General features: G+C 37.5%; 1 protein-coding gene across 1 annotated transcript in view; it reads right to left on the bottom strand.

Moving 5' to 3' along the window:
• The window catches only part of ST8SIA4 (ST8 alpha-N-acetyl-neuraminide alpha-2,8-sialyltransferase 4), a 53,043-nt gene extending 25,801 nt beyond the window's left edge, over positions 1-27,242 (bottom strand). The window contains exons 1-4 of the mRNA XM_038124130.1: positions 27,097-27,242; positions 22,545-22,676; positions 11,986-12,243; positions 178-471 (exon numbers count right to left, since the gene is read on the bottom strand). Of these exons, the coding sequence (XP_037980058.1) occupies positions 178-471; positions 11,986-12,243; positions 22,545-22,676; positions 27,097-27,209 (797 nt within the window). The 5' untranslated portion in view covers positions 27,210-27,242. The remainder of the gene's footprint in view (positions 1-177; positions 472-11,985; positions 12,244-22,544; positions 22,677-27,096) is intronic.
• Between the last annotated feature and the right edge of the window lie 533 nt (positions 27,243-27,775).

Genomic DNA, 27,775 nt, shown 5'->3' with positions numbered 1-27,775 from the left:
CTGGCTAAATGAGTGGCCAGCATTTATTACCAAACAAACCTGTCATAAATGCAATCCATTACATCAATATGGGAAATACCATGCTCATTTTGACACTCATTTTTTTTTCTGCCTGCTAGGAATTCTAGTTATGATTTCATTGTGCTGAGGACAGACCAGTCCTTTCCATACACTTACCCTCTGACAGCATGAATAAGTCTCAGTGATGGATAGGCAGTTCTCACTTTCAATTTATTCTTAAGGATTAATGCATTAACCCACTCCACATGCTTCTCTCCACCTTTGACCATGAAAGCTGGGATCCAAAGGACACTGTCATTCAGCATGGATAGTCTATGCACAAATTTTTCTCTGTCACTCTCATTCCGAAAGCCTCCAAATGCTCTTTGTACAACTGATGGGTTCATGGTAATAAAATCAGATTTAGTTCCCACATCGGCAGCATACTCCACCACAGGAGCTAGATTGCACCTGAAAAGGAAAAAAGTTAATGGAGAAAATGAAAACAAATATGAAACATTAACTCAGAAAAATGTGTGCATGAAGGGAAAGCTAAAAAGAAACTTGCAAGCCCAATTCAATTTAATGTGAGAAAAAAATACCTGTATAAAAGGTGTGATAATACATAGTATTTTACTCAACATGGACAAGGATCAGACAAATTGTTAAAAACATTAAGTGTACAGAATGCTGTGACAAAAAAATGCTCCTCTTTGGAATCATTTGGAAACCATATCATTATGCTCTAGAATGCATCAACATCTAAAGCAGCACTTGTGAATAATATGCTTTCTTAAACCTATTACCTTTCATTATTTATCATGATGTTGCCACCAGCTCTCACACAAAGAAAGCCATGCTAACAAAATAAGGCATATTTTATACAATTTAGTCCATGCATTTTTATTTTACTTTACTTACAACACAATATTTATATATTATTTACAAATTACCTCTACCGCATCTTTAAATGAGTTTTTGGTACTTTTGGTTTTGTTATTATCACTGCAGTTGGTAAGATGTTTAGAAATTTAGTATTTTTATTTGACTTAGAACTGCAATTTTTGGAAAGAAGTATTAAACTTTCAGTTTTTCATTCATATCTCATTTTCAAACCTTCTTTAATTTTTCAGTAGCTTAGTGCCTTTTCCTAGGGTTGAAAAGTTCTCATTATGCCATTGTTCATCAGATTTTTACCTCAATTACATAAATGCATACACATGTAATCCCACACATGCGTTGAATGCAGGTGACAAAATTCAGAAATTAGCTGTGACTTCAGCAACCAGTACACTGTGACAAAAACAAATCATTTCCACAACAACCTCAATGAATCAGCTTGTAGCTGGTGTGCCCCAAAAATGTACTCTGACACAACAATATTTTCATAACTGCTCTGTTTGAGGCAAAGGATGGTAAGAAGCAATGTTGGAACAGGCTCCTCCAAAACATTTGCACATTATCACACTCCTAATATAAACAGTATTCCATTAATTTTGCAATTTTTTATCCACGAGTTTCTTCTAATGCTAGATGTCCAATAACATAAGTCAGCATTACTTAACACCAACTGATAACCTAATCCCATCTGATAATACTAATTACCCAGAAAAAAATTTTCATGAAGTAATTATCAGGTTAAGAATTGGTCCTACATTCTTCAGAAAGACATTCCGAAGACTATAAAGCAACTATAAATCAACGATATAAAGACCATTCCTAGGAGATAAATAAGTCCAGGTTTCTGTTTACATGTGGGCAGATGTAGGCTAAGGAAACAGATTTACATTCTTCATTATCTTTACACATTTATTCCACAAACCATCTGCATGCATTTCAGACTGCTAAGAGCAGTATCTTCTAGAAAATGGTAGTTAGGGTAGTTAATTCCCACTGAATTTAATACTGGCTTTGTAAATTTCTTCTGAAAACCTTAATGCATGAACTTACAACCTGCTACTATTAAAAGTTTTTCAAAATCTAAAAATGAATGTGATAAAATAATCAAACCAAGTACTTGAAACCAACCAATCAAATTGACTGAATAACTGCTGCTTTTGAAAATACCTCTTTTAAGGGCAGATTGCACAACATAATGAGGGATTTGCATTGTGGGTTTGTTTTAGTATTCACATATACACACGTGATGAAATCTATTACTGAAAAATGTAAGACAGATCTTGACATTGCAAATCCTGCTCTCTCTGAGTCCAACTTTGAGAAACAGACCATTCATGTACCAACATCATCATGTTTAAAAAGCTGTGTGCTACATGCATACATTGCATGTCATACTTCTACATCAGTAACTCAAATCTGTATTTTAGAAAGGTATACAGTGTAAGCAATAAAAACTTCTAACTTATCGCATATTCAGATTTTTCAAGTATAACTTCAGAAAACCAATGAGCAATCCAAATACACTCAGTAACAATAGGACTGCAATTTTTTACCACCCTTATAGTAAAATTTCTTGCTTATAACTAGTCTGAATCTACCTTCCTTCACTTTAAAATTATTGCACCTTGTCCTGTAGCAATACGCTGGGCTAAAAAGTTTATCCCTATACTTCTTATATGTTTCATGGCTAATAAAACTGGCTATTGTGTATTTGTATATAGACCTGTGTTGTGGTGTGTTTTTTGTTTCATTAGTATGTCTACTGTTTGATTTGTAATTTTGTAATTTCCTTATACTGTCTTTTGGTCTCTGCCCTTTTCCCAGAACTTTCTTCACTCCTCCTTTCATTAAATGCCAGTTTTCCCCCAAGCCTTCCTTCCCTTGAGAAACTTCCCTGTCAGTTTTGTGTTTCTTCAAACTCTATTAGTTCACTGAAAATGTTTTTTTCCCTTGGGATTCTTCATTGGTTGACGTATTGTATGCCCGCCTTGTGTTTTATCTCTAGTTCTCCTGATTGGTTAAATATTGTATCCTCCCCTCACCCCTCCCCTTGTTTATAAGCTTTGTCTGCCCTTCGGGAAGAGTTCGGGGTCCTGGGATGCTGAAGAGGGGAAGTTTTACCATCGAATAAAGTTACCCCAGGACCTGTGGTGCTGCTCTTTTGTTTATGCTGTGCCGTCACTGGAATCTGGGATTCAACGGGGCCCAAAGCAGGGGTTTGTTGCTCTCCCTGTCACCATCTAGCAAGGACGAGCGGCAGACCCGAGTGTATGCATATAGCTATTACCTGTTTTGGAACTGTTATCTTAACCTCTAATACATCTTTATGCCATGCCACAGTTTCATACTGCTGTTGGAATTTTTAAGTTTATTTTGTTAGACGATGTCAATGACCTCCCACGAATTCTCATGATTCTTTCAAGAAAACTTCACATTCAGAGGCAAACATACATATATTAACATTCTTTTAAGTGAAATAAAGCCTATTAACTGAACAACTTTTAAATAATCAAAGCAATATCCTTCCCTTGTTGTATTTTTTAATTCTAGCTAATTTGCCATAAGGCACAGATGCTAAATACAATCACAACAGAGATGAGGTAGTGAGAGTGTTTCTGCACCAAAAGCATTACATTCCTAGGGATTTATTCATCATAAATGAAACCATACTTTTATTGAGGATTTTTAAGGAAGAATATATAGAAGATCGTAATTTACTGAATTTCCTATTTCTCACATGCTACATTATTAGTACCTTATAACATATGAATGCATATGTACAAACTTCTTGCAACATACCATCATTTTCTATTCATTCTAAAAACAACCTCAGTGTTGTCTTCACGTTAGCATGCAAGTAAGCAGGCAAGAGGTGAAAGCCGAGCAAGACAAACTTGCTATGCTATTGTTACTGAGAACCAAAGAACAGTAATGAAGAGTCACATTGACCACTGAAGACTGGCTTAATTAAGGAAAGAGCTAAAAATTTCAGTATTGTTAATATATCACATTATAAAAAAGTTTGTAAATCTCCTACATCTCCTTCCCCTGAGCAAGCTATTAACCATTTCCACACAAAAAATGAGGATTCTCACAGCAACAATTGTCTAAAATAATGGTTTTCATGGCTTCCTTTGCTATTTTTTCCCCACAAAAATTCAGTTTCAGTACATTGTTTGAAACAAAGAATCTCATGGGTGTTTTTTCAGTATAAAAGCATTTAATCAGAAGTTCTACCTACTACTTCCTTCCCTTGCACAAAACTAGCAAATAATTAGTTATTATTTGTCCCCATACTTCTAAGCACTATCTATGGCAGAAGTATTTAGAAAATGGTCTAATGAGACAAAGATTGATACATTTAAGAGAGGGGGTTAGAAAAAGACCTAAGTCTATGAAGAATGGAGTAGGTGCTCCTATACTACACTTTCACCAAACTGGGTGATCATCCCTGGGGTTTGCTGTGCCCTCTTAATGGCCCAAACATCCATAACATCATAGTCTTTCAGAATGCAGAGCTCAACAAAGAAAACAATGCAATCAAAATCATCAAAAATATGCTCAAATAAGAAGTCAGTTATTCCTCAGAGATTCCGTTCAACTTGCTTTGTCATTAATAAGTATACAGATCATGTATATGAATACAAAGGTCCAGCACACAGTATTCATAGATCATATTTCAAGTTAGTTTTAAATAAAAGCCATTAAAATTTCCTTGAGTAAAATGGCTATCATTTCCATTTTATCTGACATTGAGAACCAAAAGAATACTTTACTTACAGTAGAATAATGCAAGAAATGGCCATGAACCTGTACACTTCTTAATCCTGTAACAATTGGTGGACTTGAGGATTGCAAGTCAAAATAAGTACTTTAAAACACTATAAAGCCATGGGAAAGAAGTGCTTTATACTGATGCTTTGTTTCATTAATATCTTCTCTTTGTAGACTAAGCCAAAAATATCAGTTGCACAATAAACACATACAATCTGAGCAGACAAAAAATGAAAATCAGATTGTTTCTGGCAGATATATTAAACCTTTCTGAAACATAAGGTATTACACTAGATTAGTGTCAATAACATAAACTGCTTCCTATGTAGCCTGCAAGGTTTCATATCCAGGTTAATATCCAAATTCTTGTAAGAATCAAAATAGTAGTCTTGAGTTCAGTGGTTCATGCCATTTTTAGGAAATAATTGGACATGAAAGAAAAATTAAAGGCTCGAGCAAGCAGGAGAGGAAAAAAAGAGTTCAAGACTGAAGAGAAATCTCACAGTTGGACTATACTCAATCTACATGTAAAGAAGCACACTGCCCTAACACTTGTGTGCATATAGCACATCATCTCACACGGTTCTCCAAATAAAGGTGTGCAGCAGTACTGTGGTAACTTTCTCACAGTCCCAAAATAAGAGGAATTTACAAAAAAAACCATGCACCAACTTCCTATTTCTCCCAACAAATTCAATTAGTAAAGTCTATGGATTCTCATATGTTCTGCATACTTCTTTGGCTACTGAAAAAAACTAAAGTTGCTCCAAATTAACCATAGGAATCTGAAGTAATACTGAATCCCCTAGTAATACTGAATACCCACATCAGCTCCGTTCTTATCCATGGTGCGACAGAGGATGTTTCATGAGAACTGCAAGGTTAGAGGCTCAGGTACAGTACTCCAGATTCTATTCACATACAACAATCATGAGGGGTTTTTACTATATGCCATGTAAAATATTGATTTGATATATCCTTTCACAACACAAGTTTACAAAAATACTAAATCTATGACTTCAGTATGAAGATGATTTCTGTAACATCACCTGCTAAAAAACTTCATTAATTCCTATTGCCCAAATTGGAACTTCTATTGGTAATCAACAAATTCTTTCTTCCCAGCATCTCCTTGAACAGCCATGACTGAAATCCAAGTTATCAATCGACACAGCATAGTGCAGTGTCAGAAAAAGTCTAAATGGCATTTTAGAAAGACCTGCAAAACACATTATTTACATCTTTATTGTGTGTCCTGCTGCAAAATTACACATGGATTAGATTTGCTGTTCTTCCCAGCACTACTCCTTTGACAAGAAAATAAAGCAATTAATTTCTGTCACTGAAAGTTTTTTGCATATATAAAAATATATTAAAACCCTACAAAAACTACAGCAGTGAAATATTAAAAATTATATTTTACTGCACGAAAAACTAAGAAATGGAACTTAGCAGTATCCTGAGCACCTGTGCCTTAGCCTTTTAATATGAAAATACCATCACGCATTACTATCTATAAAAGAGCATATTCTGTAGGGCAATTATGAAGACCCACATAACTGTTATAATTCTGACACAGAAAATCTAAAAAAAAAAAAAAAATTTACAACATTATCGGGACAGAAAGGGTTAAAAAATTATTACCCTTGCAATAAATTCAGAAAAAAAAAATTATGATTTTCATTGTTTTGGATAAGCACTTTGGGGCTGTTAGAATGGAATACAGAAAGCAGCAGCAGTTTGAACTTTACAAAATGGAGAACAGCTAAAAAGCCAGTTATTTAGATTAAGACTCTTCTGAACTGTTTCACCTCTTAAAAAACAGTCAATGGGAAAAAAAAAAGGATTGTGTTCCTGAGTTTCCAACCGTTTAGAAGACTAATAAATCAAAGGCTCTGTATTATCAACAATAGAAGTAAGTGACTTAAAAATAATAGTATCCTTTTTTCTCACACTAGTTATAAGAAGATTCAAGGAAGATTCAGACTAACCCTATCTGCTCCCTGTCTGCTAGGACATGTATTTATTCAAGTAGCCTCTTTAGAACCCATGATCATTTGTATATAGGTGTAGAGAAGTCACTTCCTACTGGTAGTTCTTGAGCATTCTAGACTTCTGTCCTTAAATATCCTACTAAATTACCTATTTAAGGACTAACTTCTTTTTTTTTTTTTTTTTAAAAACCAAAAAACAGCAACCCTAAAATGTGGCTACATGAGTCAAGCCTTCTCCAAGGCTCTCTTGCGGTGGACACCACTCACACCTGGCTGACTGGAACAACTCCACCAGAGCTCCCATTTTCTAAGACACTCAAATCCCTGAGCAAGAACATTGAAAGATGATGGCTTTCCTCTGCTTTCATTTAATGTTTTAACATACTGTGACATGTTTCAGGAAGAAACAGAAGGCAAAAATAGAGCTGCCACATTTCAGTTCTGAAAAGGATTTAATGATCTAGTCACGATGTATTCAGATGTTATTTTTAGAGGAAGACTCATGCTTTAAAATATGTGTATTAAATTGGCAACTTTGCTTTCAACAGATCTGCTGGCTCCAAGGATTTAGCTCTACTTGGCATAATGGCCATGGTCCAAGCAAGGTGTACTAAAAAAAGATTTGAAGATAAAAGCTGATATGAATTACAAAAACCAAGTTTCAGGATATAGGTAAATTAATATTGTAAATACCTTTATTCTGAAAAATTTATAATGATTTTTTCCTAGTGCCTGAAGGAACAACACACATTAATGAAACTACTACTAATTGCTGCTTATTAATTTAAATTGCTCTCCTGAAATAAGAGACACATAAGACCACACCTCCTCAATATGATTAGGTTTGTCCTTTTCTTCTACCAGACCATATTTGCTGTCTTCTGCTCATACCATATATGATGCTTGCTTCTGCATATCACAAAAATATTCACATATTGCCCCCGAAAATCAATATGGTAGGGAGAAAGGCAAATCAGATTATCCTCACCTATATACAGGGCAAACCAAGACATCTGTTAAAGGACGAATTCTTTCCTCTCAAACAGAAAAAAAAAAAAAAAAAAAGACAACAAGCTTTTTCATGTCAACTTCACTAACCACATGGATGGTAAAGTTAAAAAACAAAAGTCAAAGTATGCTGGAAAAATAGAGCTGCATTTGCACAGCAAAATTTTATCACCAGTGATGGCAAAAACATCCATTTGGTTCCTAAATGCTGGCAGAGTCACCAAGAAAAACTCCAGCGGGAAAAGAAGAGTTGTAACATATTAACTAGACGCTTCAATCCAAAGAAAGAAGCATGGCTGTTCCTTGTCAGAATAGCCGTAACCTACTGAAAAGCTTCACTCAACAGGCCTCTTCTCCATACTGTCCAACTGAAATGATAGGGACTTTTCTAGAAGTGGGGTTACCACAAGAAAAAAAACACAATATATTTACTAGGGTTTGTTTGACTGGTTGGTTTTAACCAAATTACTCCAAAACTGAACTTGGCCTCTGCTTTTGCGTAGGTCTCATCACAAATGTCCAATTAAATAATTTAAAAAAATAAAAAATAACACTACTTACTCTAATTTTTGGTATTGTTCAAATTCTGAACACAAAGCTGAACTGTTTGGTACATATTGGTTTCCAGAAGTAATTCCAAGTTATTACTTGGCAATGCTTAGCATTGTTATTTTACACTTGCCCAAAATACAGCTGCATTTTTCAGAAACTCCTACATAACCACTGCATTTCAAAATATACCACTTATTATAAGAAGTTCATCTGCTCTCCAAGATGCAACAGTTACCTCAGCCCTGGCTTGGTAATTTCAGCATGAGAAAGCGCATAAATGTGGGAACAAGTTGTACTTATTGATCTAATCAGATATTTTGGAATGCTTCAGACTCTGTCTGGGTGTACATCAAAATGCAGCACACTGAAGCTCGGCACTAGAAGAGAGTAGCAGAGGCATACAGATCAATAGTTCCTAATGGGGTATAAAAACATGAGAGGTGAAAAGGAAAGGTATATGGAAATCAGAAAATAGTTCAGAGTCATCACAGTTTGGGGTTTTTTTAAAAACAAAGAGTCTCCTTCCTTCCCATTCTAATTAGATCGATCACATTTTCTACTGCCAAAATAGGCATGACTTCACTAAACTTGTGAAACTTCTGTGTGTTTATCTATCATTATTAACACCTTCACTTCCTTTATAGGATCTTGAGTTAATCAATACTAGAAATTTTGTTGGATATCTGTTGTGTCATCTTCATTGTCACTGACCTTCACTGTCAGTTTAATCATTAAATTAATGGTATTGTTGGTGTTAACTCTAACCTAAGAACTGTTCCTCTAAGAAACAACTCTCAGAGACAAAATTTTTCTTCAGATTTCACCCCCTTCCCCTCTCCCTGCCTCCCCCTTTCCCCCCCAATAAAATAGTGGGGATACCAAATCAAAATCAAGGGAATATATTTAACCAGAATAATATGACATACTTGTCACAGCCCATAGGCATAATGCACTTGGTATCAGAAGATTCTACAAAACTGTCCTTCACCAGCCTATACATTTGGATACATTCAGAAACTCCTTTCAAGAATACCATCAGATGGCACATAAGTGAGGACATTTTACTTCTAGAGAGATCAGATAAAAGTAAAAAAATTAACAGAGTGTCATGGTTTATTTTAATACCAGAATCCCAACAGCAATACAGGTAAGGGCTTATGAAGCACTCCAGAACTTCATAATTATACCATGTGATTATATATCAATTGATGTTCAATTTTTCTAAATGGAAGATGAGGAATGTAGGAAACTAACTCTGATGAATGATTTGTTTTTTTCTTTAACTTTGGTTACAAACAAATTCCTTGCTATTTAAACAGATGCTATATAACTATACATGTATTGAGACTTAAATAAATAAATATCATATAGTCTAAATTATAATATGTAAATTCTAAAACATCTTAACTTTCATTTGTAAATTAAAAAAAAAAATCACTGCATTGAAACTCCCTATAGGCAGGAGGGGCAAGCATACTATTCTCAAAACATTAGAGATTATTAATCAGAATATTGTCAGACTCACTAGTTGTTATACAGATCTCTTTAATTGTCATATACCTTATGAGAGATGTTTCATGGAATCATAGAATGGTTTAGGGGGCCTTAAAGATTATCTAGTTCTAAATCCCCCACCATGGTCAGGGAGACCTTTCACTAGACCAGGTTGCTCAGAGCCCTATACAAGCTGGCCCTGAACCCTTCCAGGGATGGGACATGCACAGCTTCTCTGGGTAACCTGTTCTATTTTCTCACCATCTTCACAGAACATTCACATCCCTCTCCAGTAGAAACACCTGATTAGCAACAGTAACTTCCTACTGATCCTATTAAGCCCCACCAAGTCTTTAGAACATTATCTTTCCTCCGTGTAGTTGAATTAGTTAAAACATCCTATCAGATATCCTCACCTAGTTTCATGGCGAGTTAAAATGTGAGGAAGAGCATGGGGATGACTGCAAAGAAATTCAGCACATGATTTAAAATAAAGTATGTGCCTTGCCTTCTCTGTGAAAATTTTAATCTAGAAAATCTAGGATCTAATTTTTTCTGTAGTCCTCTGTCCTGGGGTGATTTGTTCGCCTGCTTTGTGCCCAAAAATGAGTCCTATAGCTTTAAGCTAAACCCAGAGAGAGAGAGAGAAAGAGGAAAGCGAAGTGATAACATTTTTTTGCCACCTGTGTTTAAAAACATAGAGATAAGACTCTTTGTTTCTCCCAACTTGGGGATTTTTCTCTCTAGAGAAAACAGACAGAGTAGTTTCTTTGCTTTTTAAGCTAGCTTTTCATTTGTTAATTGAAGCAGAAGTTTTTCCTGGAGCTATAGCTTTGTCTTCTAGAATATGTAACCTTTCTCCAATCCAAAACACCAAAATATTGTCCAGGGGCTCCCCCCATAGAGGTCAGCTCCAGATTCAGAAAGAGACTGAACCACACTACAGAAGAAATTCTGAATCTCTTCAAAGCAGCAAAAAGTTTTATTATTTAACATTATTTGTTCTTTTCATATGTGTAAACATCTTGCTTGTTAAATAAACATTTTTCACTTTTTCCAAGAAAAATCCTTTCAAACCTGTAAGAACCTGTAAAAAAAAAAAAGTTGCTAAAACCCACTCTTCATTAAAGGATACACCCTTTCAGAACATTTCCTCCTAAATTTGTCCAAAACCAAGATATCCTGTTAAATGAATCACATTTAATCTCAGAGAGAATACAAAAGCATGCCATAGGCTACATACAGTTTAAAACTGTGGTAATTACTTTCAGATTTCCTCTGCAGTAAGTAAGGATGCTAATTTCAATAACCAGTGGTACAAGTAAGACTAATACGGAAAATGAAAGAGAAATGTGTTATTGCTTCAGTTGCAACTTGTTAAAATAACTTTCAAATGAAATATGACGCATGTATATTCTTCTTCTATTTATGTACTGCAAAAGCATTATTTTTCTTTTCCATGTCCTTTTACTATTTTTTGTCCCCATCACTCTTTAAGGTGAAAAAAGAAAAAGCAAATAACTCACAATGACTAATATTTCTATATTGCTTTCTGTCACAACCCTCCTGTTTTCTGTCCTTTCACCCTTCTCAAACTAAATCAATTGAAACTTCAGCTTCAAAAGTGGAAGTACCCATCTCTTCCTCAGTATTTTCTACATAATGCCAAGATGTCAAATAAGGTCAGCTTTGACATGATACATGAAATCCAAAGGCCCTCTATTGTGTGTGTCTCAAGAATGAACAGAAAGTGAAACATATCACTTTTCCCCAAACTGAAGAATAGATTCTTAAACCAATGTGAAGGAATATTTTAGGGTGACTTCCAACTACCTCAGTGTTATCCTAGTTTAACATCAATATACCACACTGAAATTTTACTATATGCTGCACAAAAGTAAGGTACTAATTTACAAAAGGCCATCTGTGCTGACCAAAAGGTAGAAAAGAGTATTTTTAAAAGAGAAAACCATTTTGCATTTTTTCTACCAAGACCTTTGTAAGAATAATGTTGTTGGGAATAAGCACAGCAAAAAGCAAAATTAAGTAATGCAAACCCCTCTCTTTTGTTTTATTTTCACAATCATCTTATCAATAATGTAGGCATGAATTTAAATTTGAGGAATCACATGTTGGTGGATCTGTTGGTTTCAGATTAATTTCAGATAATGCCTGTAATATGTACCTCAGACTAAAACATTTCTCCCAACTTTTCTGCAAGGAACATAGTACCCTGCATCTTCAACAGCAGGTAAAAACTTACCTTATTACAAAGTCATGGCTGTCAATCTCTTTTCCACAACCACTCTTCAGAAGGACGCCAGAATTCCCAACAACTGCACAGGTTTTAAATCGGCGATTTTTCATTGGGGAAACTTCAGGGAGAAGGCTGTGCAAATCCTGAGAAATGTTTAGAGTGCGACGTCTGTCCAGTACATAATGAATTACATCTCCGGGCTTGAAGCTGCTTTTGACCACTGAAACATCTCTTTCAGCATCCAAGAACTGAAGAATATTCTTCCTGCATTGACAGAAAAATGCAGAGACAAAATCCAACACTCCCTGCTCAAATGGAGTTTTATCTAGCAGCAATATAGACTGCACAAACCATACAACATAAAGCAGAGGGCAGCCAGGGCAATTTCCCATGCTCTAGGACGGAGTTAAGAACAAAGCTTTTAGGATGGAGTTAATAATGCGGTTACAATGTAACACACAAATACCACAGAACTAGAGCTTAATGACTTGTACACACACAGACACAGAGAGACTAAGGAAAGATAACTGAAAATTTGAAGGCATACTGTGCTTGACTATGTTCACAAAATTTTGGAATGAAGACATTTTTAAAAAGAACTGTGTCAATTTGTTTTCATAAAAACAAACAAATACATGAAACATTTGTGATCAAGAAATGTTATGTCTTACAAATCAGCTTGGCTCAGGAATGGCCATTTTTTCTTGTAGATTCTTATTTCACCATATATTCAGTTTAGCATAAACTTCCTCCTAATTAACTGAAGTTTAATTAAAGCTATCCTAATTGACTCGATATGAGAACACACCCAGTGTTTTATACCAATTTGAACAAAATCAGCTAAAAACATAGTGCAAATTAAACTACTGCAGCTCAGGGTCCAGTCAAGCTGTTAGCCAAACTCAAATCTCTTACAAACTCATCAACACTTTGAAACATTAATCATCTTTTCAGAAAATAATTGTTTAAACTATTACAGAGGTTAAGACACGCATGACCAAATATAAGGGTTTAATAAACTACGATGTATCAAGTGAACTATAGCAGATGAACAGTTGTATACTCCTAGCTCCCAGCAAATAACTGAGGAAGAATGTTTGCTTTTATGTCAGCTGAAAAATGAAGTCATGGTATCTGCTTCTCTGCATCCTGAGGTAAAGGAGGTGGAGGTAAAGCAGCTCAAACATGTCTCTATTTGCAAAAGTTATCAGCGCTGACGGAGAAGAGGGGTTCAACCTGCTTTTGGTGTTGAAGAATGCTGAGACTATCCTGACTCATCAATCCCAAAGTTAAACACTATTCTGTGAAGAACAGTCTTTCCCAACAGAAACTGACACTGGTGAGGATACAGCAGACAGAGCTCCTTATAATGGAACCAACAAGTGACAGTACTGATAACTTAAGTAAAGCTGCTGAGCTAATACATCTGACTGTCAATCACTTTACAGTACAAAAGGCGAGGCCCCCATTTTAATGGCAGAGAATTCTGACACTCTCCTTCTTGGATGGAACGTGTGTGTAGCTTCCTTCCTTGAATGGGAATCCCCTTCCAGGTTACTCCTTAAGGCTGAGTAAAAGAGACTTGCCCATGGTCACTGGTATCGGTAAGTACCATCAATTCTTCTCAATTATTTTGCTAGCTTTAATATTGTTTCTTCAATATGGCTTCAGTAAAGAGTGCACTATACTGGAAGTTATAACTGTACCATGTATTAAATAAAAATGATCTTTTAGTCTAATTATTATCATTGAGATCATCAATAAATAATTTACTTTAATAACTTAAGTATATTTGTAATAACTATATTTGTAATAAGTATGTATTAAGCAATAACTTAATCTTGTGGACGAAGTTGCATAAAGGTTCAATTGCATGTGCACAATGCTTTAAACAGAAACTGTTGACCAAGTCTGGGTAGAAGATTAGATCAAATGATACCTTGACTCCTCTCTGAGAAGGGGTTTAACGCGCAAGGAGTTTAGAAAATAAGTTCTGTACCTTGTAACTCAGTGGGAGGAATTTGGTAATAAACGCTGTCCAAAGCTTCCATTCTGCCCACAACAAGTAGTGACTAGGGTCCAAAAATTGGCACACGTTCAATACGTAGATTCAAAAGAGATACTCAATGACTGCAATGTTTTAACTAATGTACACAATGACTGACACTTAAACTGTCAGTGCAGAGCAGTTTTCAGTACACCCCTGACACAAAAAGCTGAAAAAATCCCTGGGCCAGAGATGGAGGAGCCACTGATGGCCCAGGATTGCAAGTGAGCTGTCTTAGGTTGCAAATGCAAGACATGTCTGGCAATGTGTTTTCTATTGCCATCTGTTAAAACCAGGTGGGACAGTTTTCTTTATCTCTTCTACAAATAATCTTCCCTCCAGGGAGATATCTTCTGTTAATGGGCCATTGAGTCTCACAGCATGACTGGTAAAATTGCATCATCCCATTGTGAGATGTTCCACCCAAGGGGAGGAGCCAAGCAGTCCTACCTGGATATAATCTGAAATTTTGAACACCACAGGCAGCTTTTTCCCACTAGAATCCCAGGATAAGACCAGGCCCATCTACAACAGCACTGGACTGTCAAAGAAAACCTACACTCTTTCTACAGAGTCATTGTTTCAACAGAAATACATCTGTCACTCCAGGAGGACTGCAGCCACCATTTAACTGGACTGCTACCAACACCCTGACCCACAGGGTGTCAGGTCATATTCTGACTCTGTCACTGTTGTTTTCTATTACTGCATTTTTATTTTTATTTTCCCTAATAAAGAACTGTTATTCCTATTCCCATTTCTTTGCCTAAGAGCTTCTTAATTTCAAAATTATAATAATTCAGAGGGAGGTGGTTTACATTTTGCATTTCAGGTGAAGCTCCTGGCTTCCTGAGCAGGCATCTATCTTTTCAAACCATGACATGAGCGAAGATTTACAAGCTTGTGTCCACCTGTGAAGCAGGTACGTTTGTGAAGAAAGATCACATCTGAACCAAATACAACCTTTTTGTGGAACAGACAGGGAGTGCTGAGCCGGGGCAGGGTGTTTAGTACATAATAAATCTACTAGAAATTTTTGCCTCTGCAAGTCTACCAAGATAAGAAGAAAAACAAAAACTTAATATTTTTCAATGTTGTCAGTAGGTAAGGTGGAATTTAAAACAAAATGGATATTTTGTTGATTAAAAGAAAGTTTTTTTACATATTAAGCTTCTAAAGAAGAGCTTCCATGGAGCACAACCAAACAGGAAAAGATAACTAGAAATGGTATTGTAGCAGTTGCAACACTTAGTCACAGCCATAAAGGTGAAACAATCTCCCACAAATTAAAAGGGATGAACTACAGAAACACCCACGCTCACTAGCCAGCTCTTGTGTTGCTGCCTCAAGAAAGAAGAGTATGTCTGAATCTTGCAACCAACAAGACAAAATACTCACCATGGAATTGATCTTAAAAGCCATAGGAGAAGTGAAACATAATAAAAAGGTTTTTAAACTAATTCCTCTCATTTTCTAAACTTGGAAAAAAACAAAAAAAGAAAAAAGGAAAGAATATCTGGAATGTGTTAGGCTGTTACAGCTGTCACATATGAAGCAAGCAGCCTCAGACCAAAGGCACCTTCTGGTAAGGCATACAAGGGACTTAGAATAATAAAGCATGATAGACTATCTTAAAATCCTTAGTTCAGCCTTTGGTAAGACCAGTCAAGGTATTTCTGTAAGAAGATGAAGACTCAAATTTGGCCTTTAAATTGAATCTCCTTGCGTTTCATAGCTTAACTTTGTGGGCACTCGGCAACAGATAGATCAACTGATACAAAACAAAAAAGAGCAAGAAAGAAAGAATTGCCTAATCTAGAAGTATTAAAAATTACTGCAATTATTCATCACATAGGAAGAGAGCTACTACAGCTGGGGCTGTAAAGAATAATATGAATCCATCAAAAGCCACGAACATCATCAGCCATGCCATCGAGAAACTCATTTCACATGAACTTTGACTTGAGAAGGGATGACCACTGATGAGTCTCAAAACTTCAAAAAATTATGTGCAATTCACGGAAACTAGATGTCTAACTACAAACAGTTACACGATCACCAGATTTGCTTTAGTCCCTGTTATCTAGAAAAAAATTGGCCTAAAACTGTCCATGTTGGCAAAAAAGTAGCAACATTTGGGCATGAACACAGTATCTTCTGTACTATTTTTTAAAGTAAGAGGAAGGCAGTGAAGTTGCACAAAAAGTGTCAAAAAAGTAAAAGCACATTGGCTTCCATTATTCATTTGGTTGCTTACATTCAAAACTCATTATCTATATGCTTATAAAAGTCCTCCAAAGAATTTCATGTGGACCTGAATTAGAATCAGATAATCAACCACTCACTTAACACAGCTGAAATTTCAAAAATGTCTACAGAATTTATTTTTCAATAAAATGCTGAGATGGTAAGAAGTCTCTAATCTTAGTATCTTCTCACATATTTAAAAATATTTTCTTATCTAAAGCTGTCATTAGCATATTTAGTTAAATGTGAACACAGGTATTGTAGTACACAGTAGAATCCTTACGCAATAATGTTAACATTAAAATATATTTCATTGATTCATCTGACTGCATCCAGGTATCTTCTAATACTGACAGTAATATGATAAATAATGCAGAGTCCATGGTATTGTTTTAAGTTCCTCTGTGCTACTGATTCACTGATACCATGGCAATAACAGTACTTCCGATTTCATGTTAGAGATAAGGGAAAAAAAAAACCACTGAGGGGCATAACAAATACTGAGTGTACATAACTGAGTGTCTCTGTCAGTCTTGAGGCTGATTAGTAATAACAACTTGTTTAAACCTCTGTTCTGTCCCACAAAGAGTACCAAAAATAGCACAACAAAGTTATTCTGATTAAACAGACATGACAAAATAATGACAAGTAAGTGTTAATCCACTTCAAGCTGCATATTAAATTCAAAAGTAAGCTCAACTGCAAGGGAAAAAAGAGCACTATTTTTAGCAAACCTTGAAGAAACGGTGTTCTGCAGCCTTAAGCTAAACTGTGTAAACAAACAGTTTTATTTGAGGTGGTTTTAAAGTTTTTTTATGACAAATAAAACTGTGTCAGGATGTGACCTGAGCCATTTTGTGGGCAGGTGAGACTGATGTGACTCAACCTTAATTGTAGTCAAGCAGCTGCTTGGAACATGTCTACACGACTCAAAAAAACCACAGTGACATAATTTCTGGCTGACCTACGGTTTTTCTTTAATAAGCAGAAACAGATCTCCATAATATTTAAGAACCAACTGAAACTCCAGGTTGTCTGATGAGTTCATGCAACAGTAATGTCTCTGAACAGCCTTCCAAATGTTAAGACTATATACTGCTCTGGGGCAGCATGGTGAGATTTTTCTTATGACGCGGTTTCAGTTTTCTAGTTTCATTTTGTACTGTGGTCTTTGTACCACAGAACTTTATACAATCTCAAACTGTTCTTCATCTGCCTCAAAACTGTGTGAATGAACAAAAGAAAACAGACCACTAGATGATTTGAATTTTAAGATTACAAAACCGTGTATATTTTTAGACATTCTTAAGAAAACTGAAATAGGACTGTCAATGCTTTTTCTGGGAAAAGTCATTTTTGTAGTGGAAGGCAGTGCCATAAATCATTGCTGCTGGACTTGAGTAGACCTCCAGTGTGAGGAGAAGCCTCTGGAACACATCCTAAGTGCCCAGGAGGGTTCACCAGCAATCACCTTATGGAACAATGATGGACTTGATCCTCTCTGTGCCCACTGAAGATGTGTCTTTATCTACATGTCCCCCAGCCCATGTTTATCTAATATGTTCCTAATAATCCCATGTGGTGGGGACTTGACAACCTCCCCATGCACCTCTGTCAGAGCTTCCCTGGCCCTACTGGAAGCATATTATTCCTCAGATCTTTTCCACAGCAACTGAGGCTGCTCTTGTCCCTTATGCCTTGCTTAGGACTACACCTTATTCTTAGCAATATCCTTCATTTACCAGGAGATAAGAAACCACTCAACATTTTTTTAAACTTTTATGCTGTAGATTTCTAATCCCTCCTCTTGATCTCCTGCAGACTGTTTGGATTCTTTAGAATCACCAGGGATTACAGCCTAGATAAAACATGATTTTTTGCCTGCTAAATTATTTTAATTAAAAACAACATGAAAGGACAAACTCTGTGGTAACAGAAGATCCCAGCTTGCTCTTGTACATGACTAGATTTCCAGCTCCTGTTGGTTTCTTGAGGAGGCAGTGGGGACCACAGCTATTTGCACCTGGGCTAAGTTTTACTTTAGTCTGAAAGGAAGTTTCAGCTCTTCCAGGAAAGCAGCCTTTAGAATCAGAGGATAGTATGTGTTGGAAGAGGACTTGAAAGATCATCTAGTTCAACCCATAATTTGGATTTTTAAAAACACACCTAGCTGCAAATAGCCCTGGAAGGGCTTCTAGGAGTTCTCAGCTGATGGAGGCTGCACAAACAGAAATGCTGTAATACAAGAGACTGGGCATGCAAAAGGAAGGGGGATTTTAAACAGACCATGACTCAACTACTTATCACAGGAAGGTCGTCCGTATACCAGCTTTTGAAGAAGATAAGCAAGGTAGAGTAAGATAGATTGGCAAGAAAAAAATCTCCTGAGGTTTATTATGACTAAACCAGACCAGAGAACCCTGGATTCTATGTCTTTGACACAACAACAATCAGAAAGAATCAGTGCAAATGGCTTCAGAACATTGCTCCAAAAGTTTCAGAGCAATTGTAGTGCTCTATTGCTGGTTCTGTATTTACTGCTGACACTTCAGGGACTTGTCACAGCTGTTTCACACGAACTTGTAAGACAAAAATTGATAATAATCTGAACCTTTTGAAGAAGGAAGATGCTTTTTTTTTTTATGCCGCTGACATCTTACAAATTCTCACACTTTTCTAACTGGAAATAGTCTCTTTGCATTAGTTACATTGCAGAGATAAATACATTTCCAATGTACTTATTAAAAAATTTGCCTTCCTGCAATTCATAACCTTCTTCTGCTCCTTTCAACACAAATTCCCATATTTATCTAAAAGTAAGTAGAAAAAAGTCACAGACATCAAATTGTAGTTCATTTCACACAGGTCACAGATGTGCTGTCATCAGCCCTGTGTGGAAGGCTTTTTCAAACAGGTTTGTACCATCTCAGCCACATCCCCACTTTCTGAAACTATAGCCTTCATTACAAATGAAGTCTCCTTATTTCTATAAGCATAAGGAAAATCTTCACATTGCTACAGAGAGTAAAAAGGACATAAGACATAACACCTTAGCAGATGGTGGACTCCTTTTCATGACTGAAATAACTCAGATAGAAAAGGGAGCCAAGAAAGCAGTCTTCTTCCCTTTCTTCCCTTTGTCACAGGAATTATCAATTCTTCTTAAAAGAAGTTGCCAGAAATGAGAAGGCAACATTTTGCAACAAGTTGCAAAAATCAGTCTCCCACCAAATCAAGTCATTGTAAAGGCAGCACATTTCACAAAGTCCCAAGTAATTAGTAATATCCATAATTTTCACCTCAATCACAGAAAGTCTAGCTCTGTTTTCTTAAGCCTGCTTAGTATCTCCAAAAGGCTGCTGCCTTCCCAAGAAGTCTCCTACACCCTACAGACTGCCTTCTCTGGCTGTAAAGTTCTAGAGCACCATAAACCCACTGGAAGCTGTCCATCCTTCCTGGGGCCCTGATAAACAAGATTTAACACTCATTGACTCCTATCTGAGTCTGGCTTGGCCAAGAATTCCTACGGCCTTTGAGGCTGATAGACACATCACTAACTTGAGCAAAAATAAAATGGCCAGAGATGATGCCCACAACGTCAATAAAGCAATAACAAATATTCTAGATGCCAATCAACAAGACTTGACACATCACTGACCAATAGTCCTTGTACAAAGCAAAAAAATACTTTCTACATTTGAAAACTGCTAATGTGGGTGGCAAGCTGAAGTAAGACACAAAAACATCTCTCATTTATGGGTGACTGTAAGTTTTATGAAATATCTTTATGATGCACACTAATGGCTTTACAAATTATTTCTCCACTACTTAGAACTGATAACATCTTATACATTACTCAACAGGCACTAGCTTGTTTTTTGTTTCTCTCTTACTGTTACTTCCTATGGTCCCACCACAAGACCACCAACCACTCTTCATGTTTACAGCTGCAATTATAGACAATGAATCATCTTCATAGTCTACACAGTGCATGTAACATATTATGGAGGGCTAAGCTGTTATTTAAACCAAAAGAATATTGTACGACTTTGCTAGACACTTTTAAAGTTAGTCCTGATAGGTGTGTAAGTGTAAAACTACAGCTAAAATGCTTCTTACTGCTGTAACATGGAAGAAAGGTGCATAGCAAACCACCTGAAAAAGTAGAGAATGTACATAATTTAGTCAGCATCAGACTGAAAGACATCATAAGGGGTTGCATGCAGCTTCCTCAGTGAAAAGCATGCCTGATATCCCTCCCTCACCACTGAGAACCGTAACTGAATGTGCTATGCATGTCAGCAGAGAGGATTTCTGGAAAGATTATGCCTGGTGGGTAGCACTGACTCCTTTTGTAGAGTTCATGTCAGCTTTTGGCCCTAAGTCACATTAATCTAAAATAGTTTTCTGGTTCACACCTACTCTCTGCCCAAGAGTTCACTAAGGTAGCCATTTACTCTGAAAACAAGACTGGCAATGTAGACTTCTAAATATTCTCAGCTTTATGCCCTCTATGGTACAGAAAATCTTACTATGGAAGAATTACACTGGAACCTCTACTTCTAGTACTTAAGCCAGTGTGTAAGACACACTGTTTTCTTCACTATACTAATGAGACAAAAAAGACCCCCTTCCCTGCATGGTATTTTAAAAAAACCCACATATAAAAGTGGTTCTTAAGTACACAATAGTGATTTATTACATAAGAGAAATTGCCCCTTCTGGAAACAATAAAGAAAAAAGCTATTTTGAATCTCATTAATCTAGTAGATTGAAATGATACACATGTATTAATAGGATGAAAAAATACTAAAGCATTCTCTACTGTTTTACCTCTTTGTCTCAATAATATGTTTTGCATTTGGAACAGGGGGAAAATTGGCAAAACCCAAGCTTAATTTTCTCTCTTGATTTTAACCAAAAGGTTATTGTAATATTTTTTTCTTGTTTGTTGTTTGGCTGGAGCAGCAAGGTGTATTGGCTTTAAATGTTTCTGAAACATGATAATCAAATTTCAGTAAAATGACTGAGAATAATGGTCTCTACTTATAGCCACTCAATCATTTCCAAATCAGCTTACTTCACAAGTAGAAAAAGCTCTTTTCGCCCAACTTTTGGACCCATAACTTATGATACATACATTTCTGAGCTACCTTTATCTTCTCCATGCTTTAGAATGAGGGACATAAAATAGCAGTCATTTAAAAAATCCCTAAATTTCTCCTTCAGAGAAGCAATGCTTTTATACATGAAAACAATGCCTGATTAAGGGGTTTGTAAATTGTCCTGTAATTTTAAAAAATTAAAAATAAAAAATTTTAAAAGTAGAAAGGGAAATCACATAGAAACTACCTTTTAGTTAGAATACATTACTATCCAAAATCTTAATATTCAGAAATCAAGTCTAATCTGCTATGTGATTGTTGTTAAAAATAGTTACTTTCCCTCATTTTTCATAGAATGCAGCACTCCTAGATCTCCACACTGCCAATCCACGCTCCATATGCTTCTCTCAGGAGCCATCTTCTTCATAAAGATGGGGAAGATACAACATGACACTCTCAGAGGCATCTTGCTACTCTCTTTGGCCCCAGGTGCAGAGGTGCAGAGATCCACTGTAAAGATACATCAGAACTATCACACAGCTCAACTCTGCTACTGGGCTGCCCCCTCAGCAAAAGCCTAAGGCTCTTTTTGGCCTGATATCAAGAAAGGAAACTGCTTAAGAGACAGCTATGACAGTTCAGGTGTCTGAACCTGTGACATGGACCAGCCACAGTCACAAGTGGATTCGAAACACTTGATGGCCCAGCTATTGACTCCTGCATCCCAGCTGTTTGCCTAAGCTCCCTCTATAGTCAAGGGATGAAAACTGGGATGCTTAGCATACTTTCACCTGTTCTATATCAAACCTTTAGGATGAGAGAAAATCACATCCTAAAAGCACCAGTTTCTCACCACTGATTGTGGAAGAGTTCTAGACAACCAGCTTAAAAATGGACATGAATAATAGAGATTGATTGCACAAGTTTTACAGTCACAGCCAGATGGAAACATTTTATAAATTCTTATGAAGGATGACTTTACTCTGAAGCCTAATGTCATGCAGTTGCATTTAACACTGAAACCTAAATAGGTACAGTTTAAAAACATCCACCTGCAAATGTAAATCAAATTACTGTTTTATAGACCAAAGGAATTATAAAGCAACATGAATGAAAATAATTATAGGCAAGGTGAAATGAGTTGCTTTTTTATTTAAGAAACTCACCTTATTTCCATTACCAAAGAAGAATTGATTTTCCAACCTTCTGCAGCGTGTTGGAAAATTGAGGAGCCACCCTTTTGAATTATCTTATCGGAGCTATTGATCATTGATCGACTCAAACTCAGTATACCATCTCTGCAATGCAATATAGAAAACACACAATTACGTCAAGGTTAACTCCAGTTTAAGTAATTTACATCCCAAGCACCAGCAATATATCCTTTTATTCACAACAAAAATAAGCAACTATCTCTTAGCTTTCTAAAGAAAATAAACTGTAACAGAAAAAAAATAATCTATGACACAGCTATCTGTAATAGTTGAATCTTCAAAATAAGAGCTTACATTTGTTTATATTTGTAATGGAATGACATACCAAGAACTACAATAAACTCCAAATTGTGAATCTGGAAAAAACTTCATTATGATTGCAAGGCAGATTCTGTACTTCTAGGTTCTAAATTTCTAGTACTAAACTAAGAATCAAGTGTTACATTTCAAGCCTTTGCCCAGCTCATAATCTGCAATACTGGTTTAACAGATATCTTCAGCCTCCTGCTTAAAAACATTAAAGATTTTAAAGTATGGTATTCTGGAGCTTAATGGTATACAAAATACAAAATTTTCCTAACACTTCATGAAACTTTTGCATGTACACATCCAAAACATTCCAATTGTCTTATCCTGTCCATCAGTCTTATGATTGGAACTTTTTGGCAAGGTAACCTTAAAACATAAATACAGTAAGCTTTGGGTGATAACCACTGAACACCTGGTGAGCTAGCACAAGTTGCAGTGATATTAGCCAACAGGATAATATACATGGGACAGGGAAGTCTAAGCACTACAAGCACAACTTAAGGTATTACTAAAACTCATTTTTATCTCCACATCTTTCCAATATCATCCATAGTGTATCATCCATAGTCTTTGAGATGCCAGAGCAACGTTAAGCTGAGTTCAAACATGGCTGTTAATGACAAATACATCAAAGTTGTTGGATGTACAAGTCCAACACAAAAATGGCCACAAAAAATGTCTTGTAACACAGGTGTATACAGGACAATAATATATTGAATTATGTTTGTCTGTTAAATAAGCATGCTCTGAAATACTGCCAATAACAATAACTTTACTTGGAAACAGAATATCTGACCATAGCCCTTCAATGAACAAAATGGTAAAGATGTGAGACCGAAAGCTTTCCAGAATTGCTGACATTTGTTTTTCTGTGGCTGTAAGCTTTGATGACAATGGTATCAGTGCCCTTAGAAACACAGCAACATTACTGCTGTATATAAAGCAATAATACTTAGTAAATGATACAACAGGCTAAACACAAGCTAACCTGCAACAGGACATTAATTAAGCTAACTTAACAAAACTGGTAACATGCAGTAATTTCTAAAATGTGCTGTCATTGCAAAAGCTCCTGTAACTAACAAACCATTATCATACTCTTCACCAAAACCATCCTACATTACTTGCAGCTCCCTTTCTCCCTCACCCTCATGCCAACACCCTGCAGCCTAGACATCACACTGATGCAGAGGTAAGGCTGCCATCTACCAAAAACCTACAACTTTAGGTTCGTGATCTGTACGCAAATTGCCCAAATCCTGCTAACTTGAAGGCACAGGAAGATGCTGCAGAAGTCCAATAGCCAATCCAATAGCCAGAATCCAACTAATACCTTTTGCTACATTAAAATGTTTTATTCTCTAAAACTTTTCCAAAATTGTTGTAATACTATTAATTTTAGATATATGTATATAATTTATATATAATTTAACAGAGATGTCTCTAGTTTATTCTAGATTAAATATTATTTAGTACACACTTGAACAGTGAAACGAGTGACAAAACTTAGTAACAAAATGTACTGCCAACACTTAAACCATAGCACTTGAAATGTGATTGATTTCAATAGTCGCAATTTACAACTGCGGTGAGTTACACAGATAATACATTGAAAAAATCTTAAATTATGTTCTTATGAAAGAAGATCCTAAGCACTTTGTGTTAAAGTTATTACTGTGAACACAATTGTGCTCATTTAGATGCTCCTCTCCCTTTTATTACATTAATTTTCACTTAAAGCAATATTAAATAAACTAATATATAAAAATCAAGACTTTCTCCAGGTAATTCTTCATTGTGTAAATAAGTGAAAGAAATGTGGATTATTTTGTATGTTCTAGAATCATTGCAATCCTCCCTGATATAACTGTAAGAGCTGCCATACTGTGGCAGCAGCTTACAGCTGACAGTGTCAGCCTTCACTTTGGATTACCTTGCCTTGGTGACCAATCAGACCTATATAAGAAGGCTCTCTTCTCATGAAGATAGTTCATTAAATAAAGTAACTGACTTCAAGTGTATTCCACATCAGTAGAAAATGACACTGCTTAAGCAACACTACTCTGCCCATAGCATGCATGTTTCATTACTTGCTTAACCTTTAAGGGGACATTATTGTCTACTTGAAGTAGGTTGTGCTTCACAGTAATTGTCCTAGCACACTTCTCTATGAAAGCACACAGCTGTTTTAGACTTTCTCATGTAATCTGGAACTGTATATAGCCAGTCCATTTTGAATTGTCTGGCACCACTAATAACCATAAAATGGGCCACCTCATACATCCATAACTTCTGAAAGTAAAACAACCCATCGAAAACTGACTTTGCTTGCCCACATGACCAGTCAAAAATAACCCAGCATCCCAAACCCCTAATTCAGGAGAAAGGCAAGTGTAACATCAATAGGGGCAGCAGTTATGAGCAATACATTTTTAGGCTATTCTTTCTGCTTCATACAGTAATGAATGGAATGACAGGCTGTGAAGAAAAAAATATAGTGAAGGTGAGTAGTACCATACAGCACAAAAAGTCTCCCTGATAAAGAAACAGAGATATCACAATGACTAGTCAGAAGTATATTAAAGCTGTATTTTAAAAGGAACATACGTATTTATAACATTAGGAACATACGTATTTATAACTAAACACACTTGTTTCCTTCCATTTAATATTGAAAAAAGCCACTTCATTTTAGTAAGGTTTTAAGTTGTGTCAAACAATGTGCAGTGAGCGGAAGGCAGGTTTTTTGTTGCAAACTTACATAAAGTGATTTCTGAATAATTTCTTCAGTTCCTTCTAGGCTGAGAGGAAGGAGCACATACTAAGAAACGTGGGTATCAATGACAATTCTACCTCACATGTTCATTTTCATGTCTCTTTTTACACAGCTGTAACCCCAAATTTTAAACTTCTGAGAACATCTCCTTCTACCAGTTTTCTACCATTTTCTAACATTTCTACCAGTTTTGTGGTAGAAATCGGGTTACACCCAGGCTGAACAAGAGGAAGAGATACCAGAAAGTTGTGAAAATCTTGAATAAAAAAAGAAGCAAATATTGCACACAGAGGTGAGGACAGCCCCTGCCCTCAGCATTTACCGGGGCCACAGCTGCCCAGCCGTGCTCAGCTGCCTGTGTCCCCCTCCCTCACCAGACTGCCTGAGAAAGAGGGATGTGCTTTCTGTCCTTAACTCCGGGAGCCAAGTAGGCTGTAATTGCCTCAGCTTCCTCCAGGCCTGTACGGGTACTTAAAATCCCCTTATGCCTCCTCCTTAAATTAAGGCAAGAGTTTACACAAGAGGACAAAAATCTGCTGTAAAAGAATTCTACCCAAGTCGACATGCACAAACAAACAGAAAATGTAAGTTCCTACTTAGCTTTTATCGATTACATTGAACGACCAATAAATTTATGCATTGCTCCAGGGAAACTAAAATCTTATACACCTCTATGGAAAAAACAGCTTGACTGAAAACTCAGCATCTCCAGAGAGCAGCTGCAAGTTGGGAGAAAAATGAAGAATGCAGGCATTCACGTACATGAAGAGAAAGCTGAGGTGCAAGATAAAAAATGGCAAAGAACTCTTTGCCTTTCGTTTTGAGTCAAATACAGGCAACAAATGGAGAGTCTGTAACAGATGGTCTCAGAGAGGGACCAGACTTCCCAGTAGAGGAAGGTCGAGAGCTAAAGGGGATGACCCACACTTCTCTCAGAGCAACAATCCTTAAGAAAAAGTCAAGTTAAGCAAAGCTTCGAGGCAAACATCAAAGACGGAAGCAGGCGTTCACCGGCATCCCAGCACGCTTGCCTGCGAAAGGCAAGAAGCGGACGCACAATGCGCTCAAGGGACCGCCGCCGCTACCTCCGGCCGTCCCGGCCTCCGGGGTAGCCGCGGAAACTTCCCAGGAGCGCCCCGTTACTGCGGCTGGGAGGCAACTTCCGAAGCAGGGCGGCTCCCGTCCTTTCCCGTGCACTCGCACCCACCCTGCGGCCGCCGAGCCCCGGCAGCGAGCCCCGCTCGCCGCTCGTCCCGCAGCGGCATCCGGGCCTTCGGCAGCGCCCGCCAGCGGGAGCGCCGAGCTGCGCTGGCATCGCAGGCTGCGGGTCATAGCCAGAGTAGCGCCGGAGCACCTGACAACCCACACGGCCCAGCCGTCCCCTCGGACCGCCCTCCTGTCGCGGCGACCCGCAGTTACCCGGCGAAAGCTGCCTCCTGGCGCTCCTCGGTCCGTGTTATTTCCTTCGTCTTATAGAAGATGAGGAGAAGACTTATGGTGCACACAGTCCACCTCTTCCTGCCGGAACGCATGTCTTCTGCGAAACGCGGGCCCCCTCCCCCTTTTCCTTTGTTTATCAGGGGCGTGCTGAAAACAGCTGCACACGCGGCACGAATTGTTAAAAACAAGGAGATGTATTTTTTTTTTTCCCGAAATAATCACAGATGATATAAATAAAAGCAGGCAGGAGCAGAGGCTGGAGGTTCTTTGGCGTTTAGTTTGTCTCTCTTTCGCCCTGCCAGGCAGCTGGGATCGCAAGCGGCGACCCGCTCGCCTCGGCCGGGGAGACGAGTCCACGGTGTCGCTGAGCGCTGGGCGAGCAGGGCCGAGCAGGGGCGCGCTCCGCCGCTCCCCTCTCCATCCAGATCCGCTGCGGCGCCGCTCGGCCGAAGGTGCGGCCACTGCCGCCCTCGCCGAGGCAGGGGTGGGGACGGACGAAGCGTGGCCAATGCGGGCAGAGCGGGTGGGGCCTTGGCGTGCGGAGCAGGGCGGAGGACGCGGGCGACGCCGGCGAGACGAGAGGAGGTGGGAGAGCCGCGCCGGCAGCTCCGCCGGGTTTGGGGAAGGCGTGCACTCCTCGCCTGGGTCACGTCCGTTT

Source organism: Motacilla alba, chromosome Z, assembly GCF_015832195.1.
Source record: "Motacilla alba alba isolate MOTALB_02 chromosome Z, Motacilla_alba_V1.0_pri, whole genome shotgun sequence".
NCBI lineage: Eukaryota > Metazoa > Chordata > Aves > Passeriformes > Motacillidae > Motacilla > Motacilla alba.
This window is presented reverse-complemented; position numbering and strand designations above follow the sequence as displayed.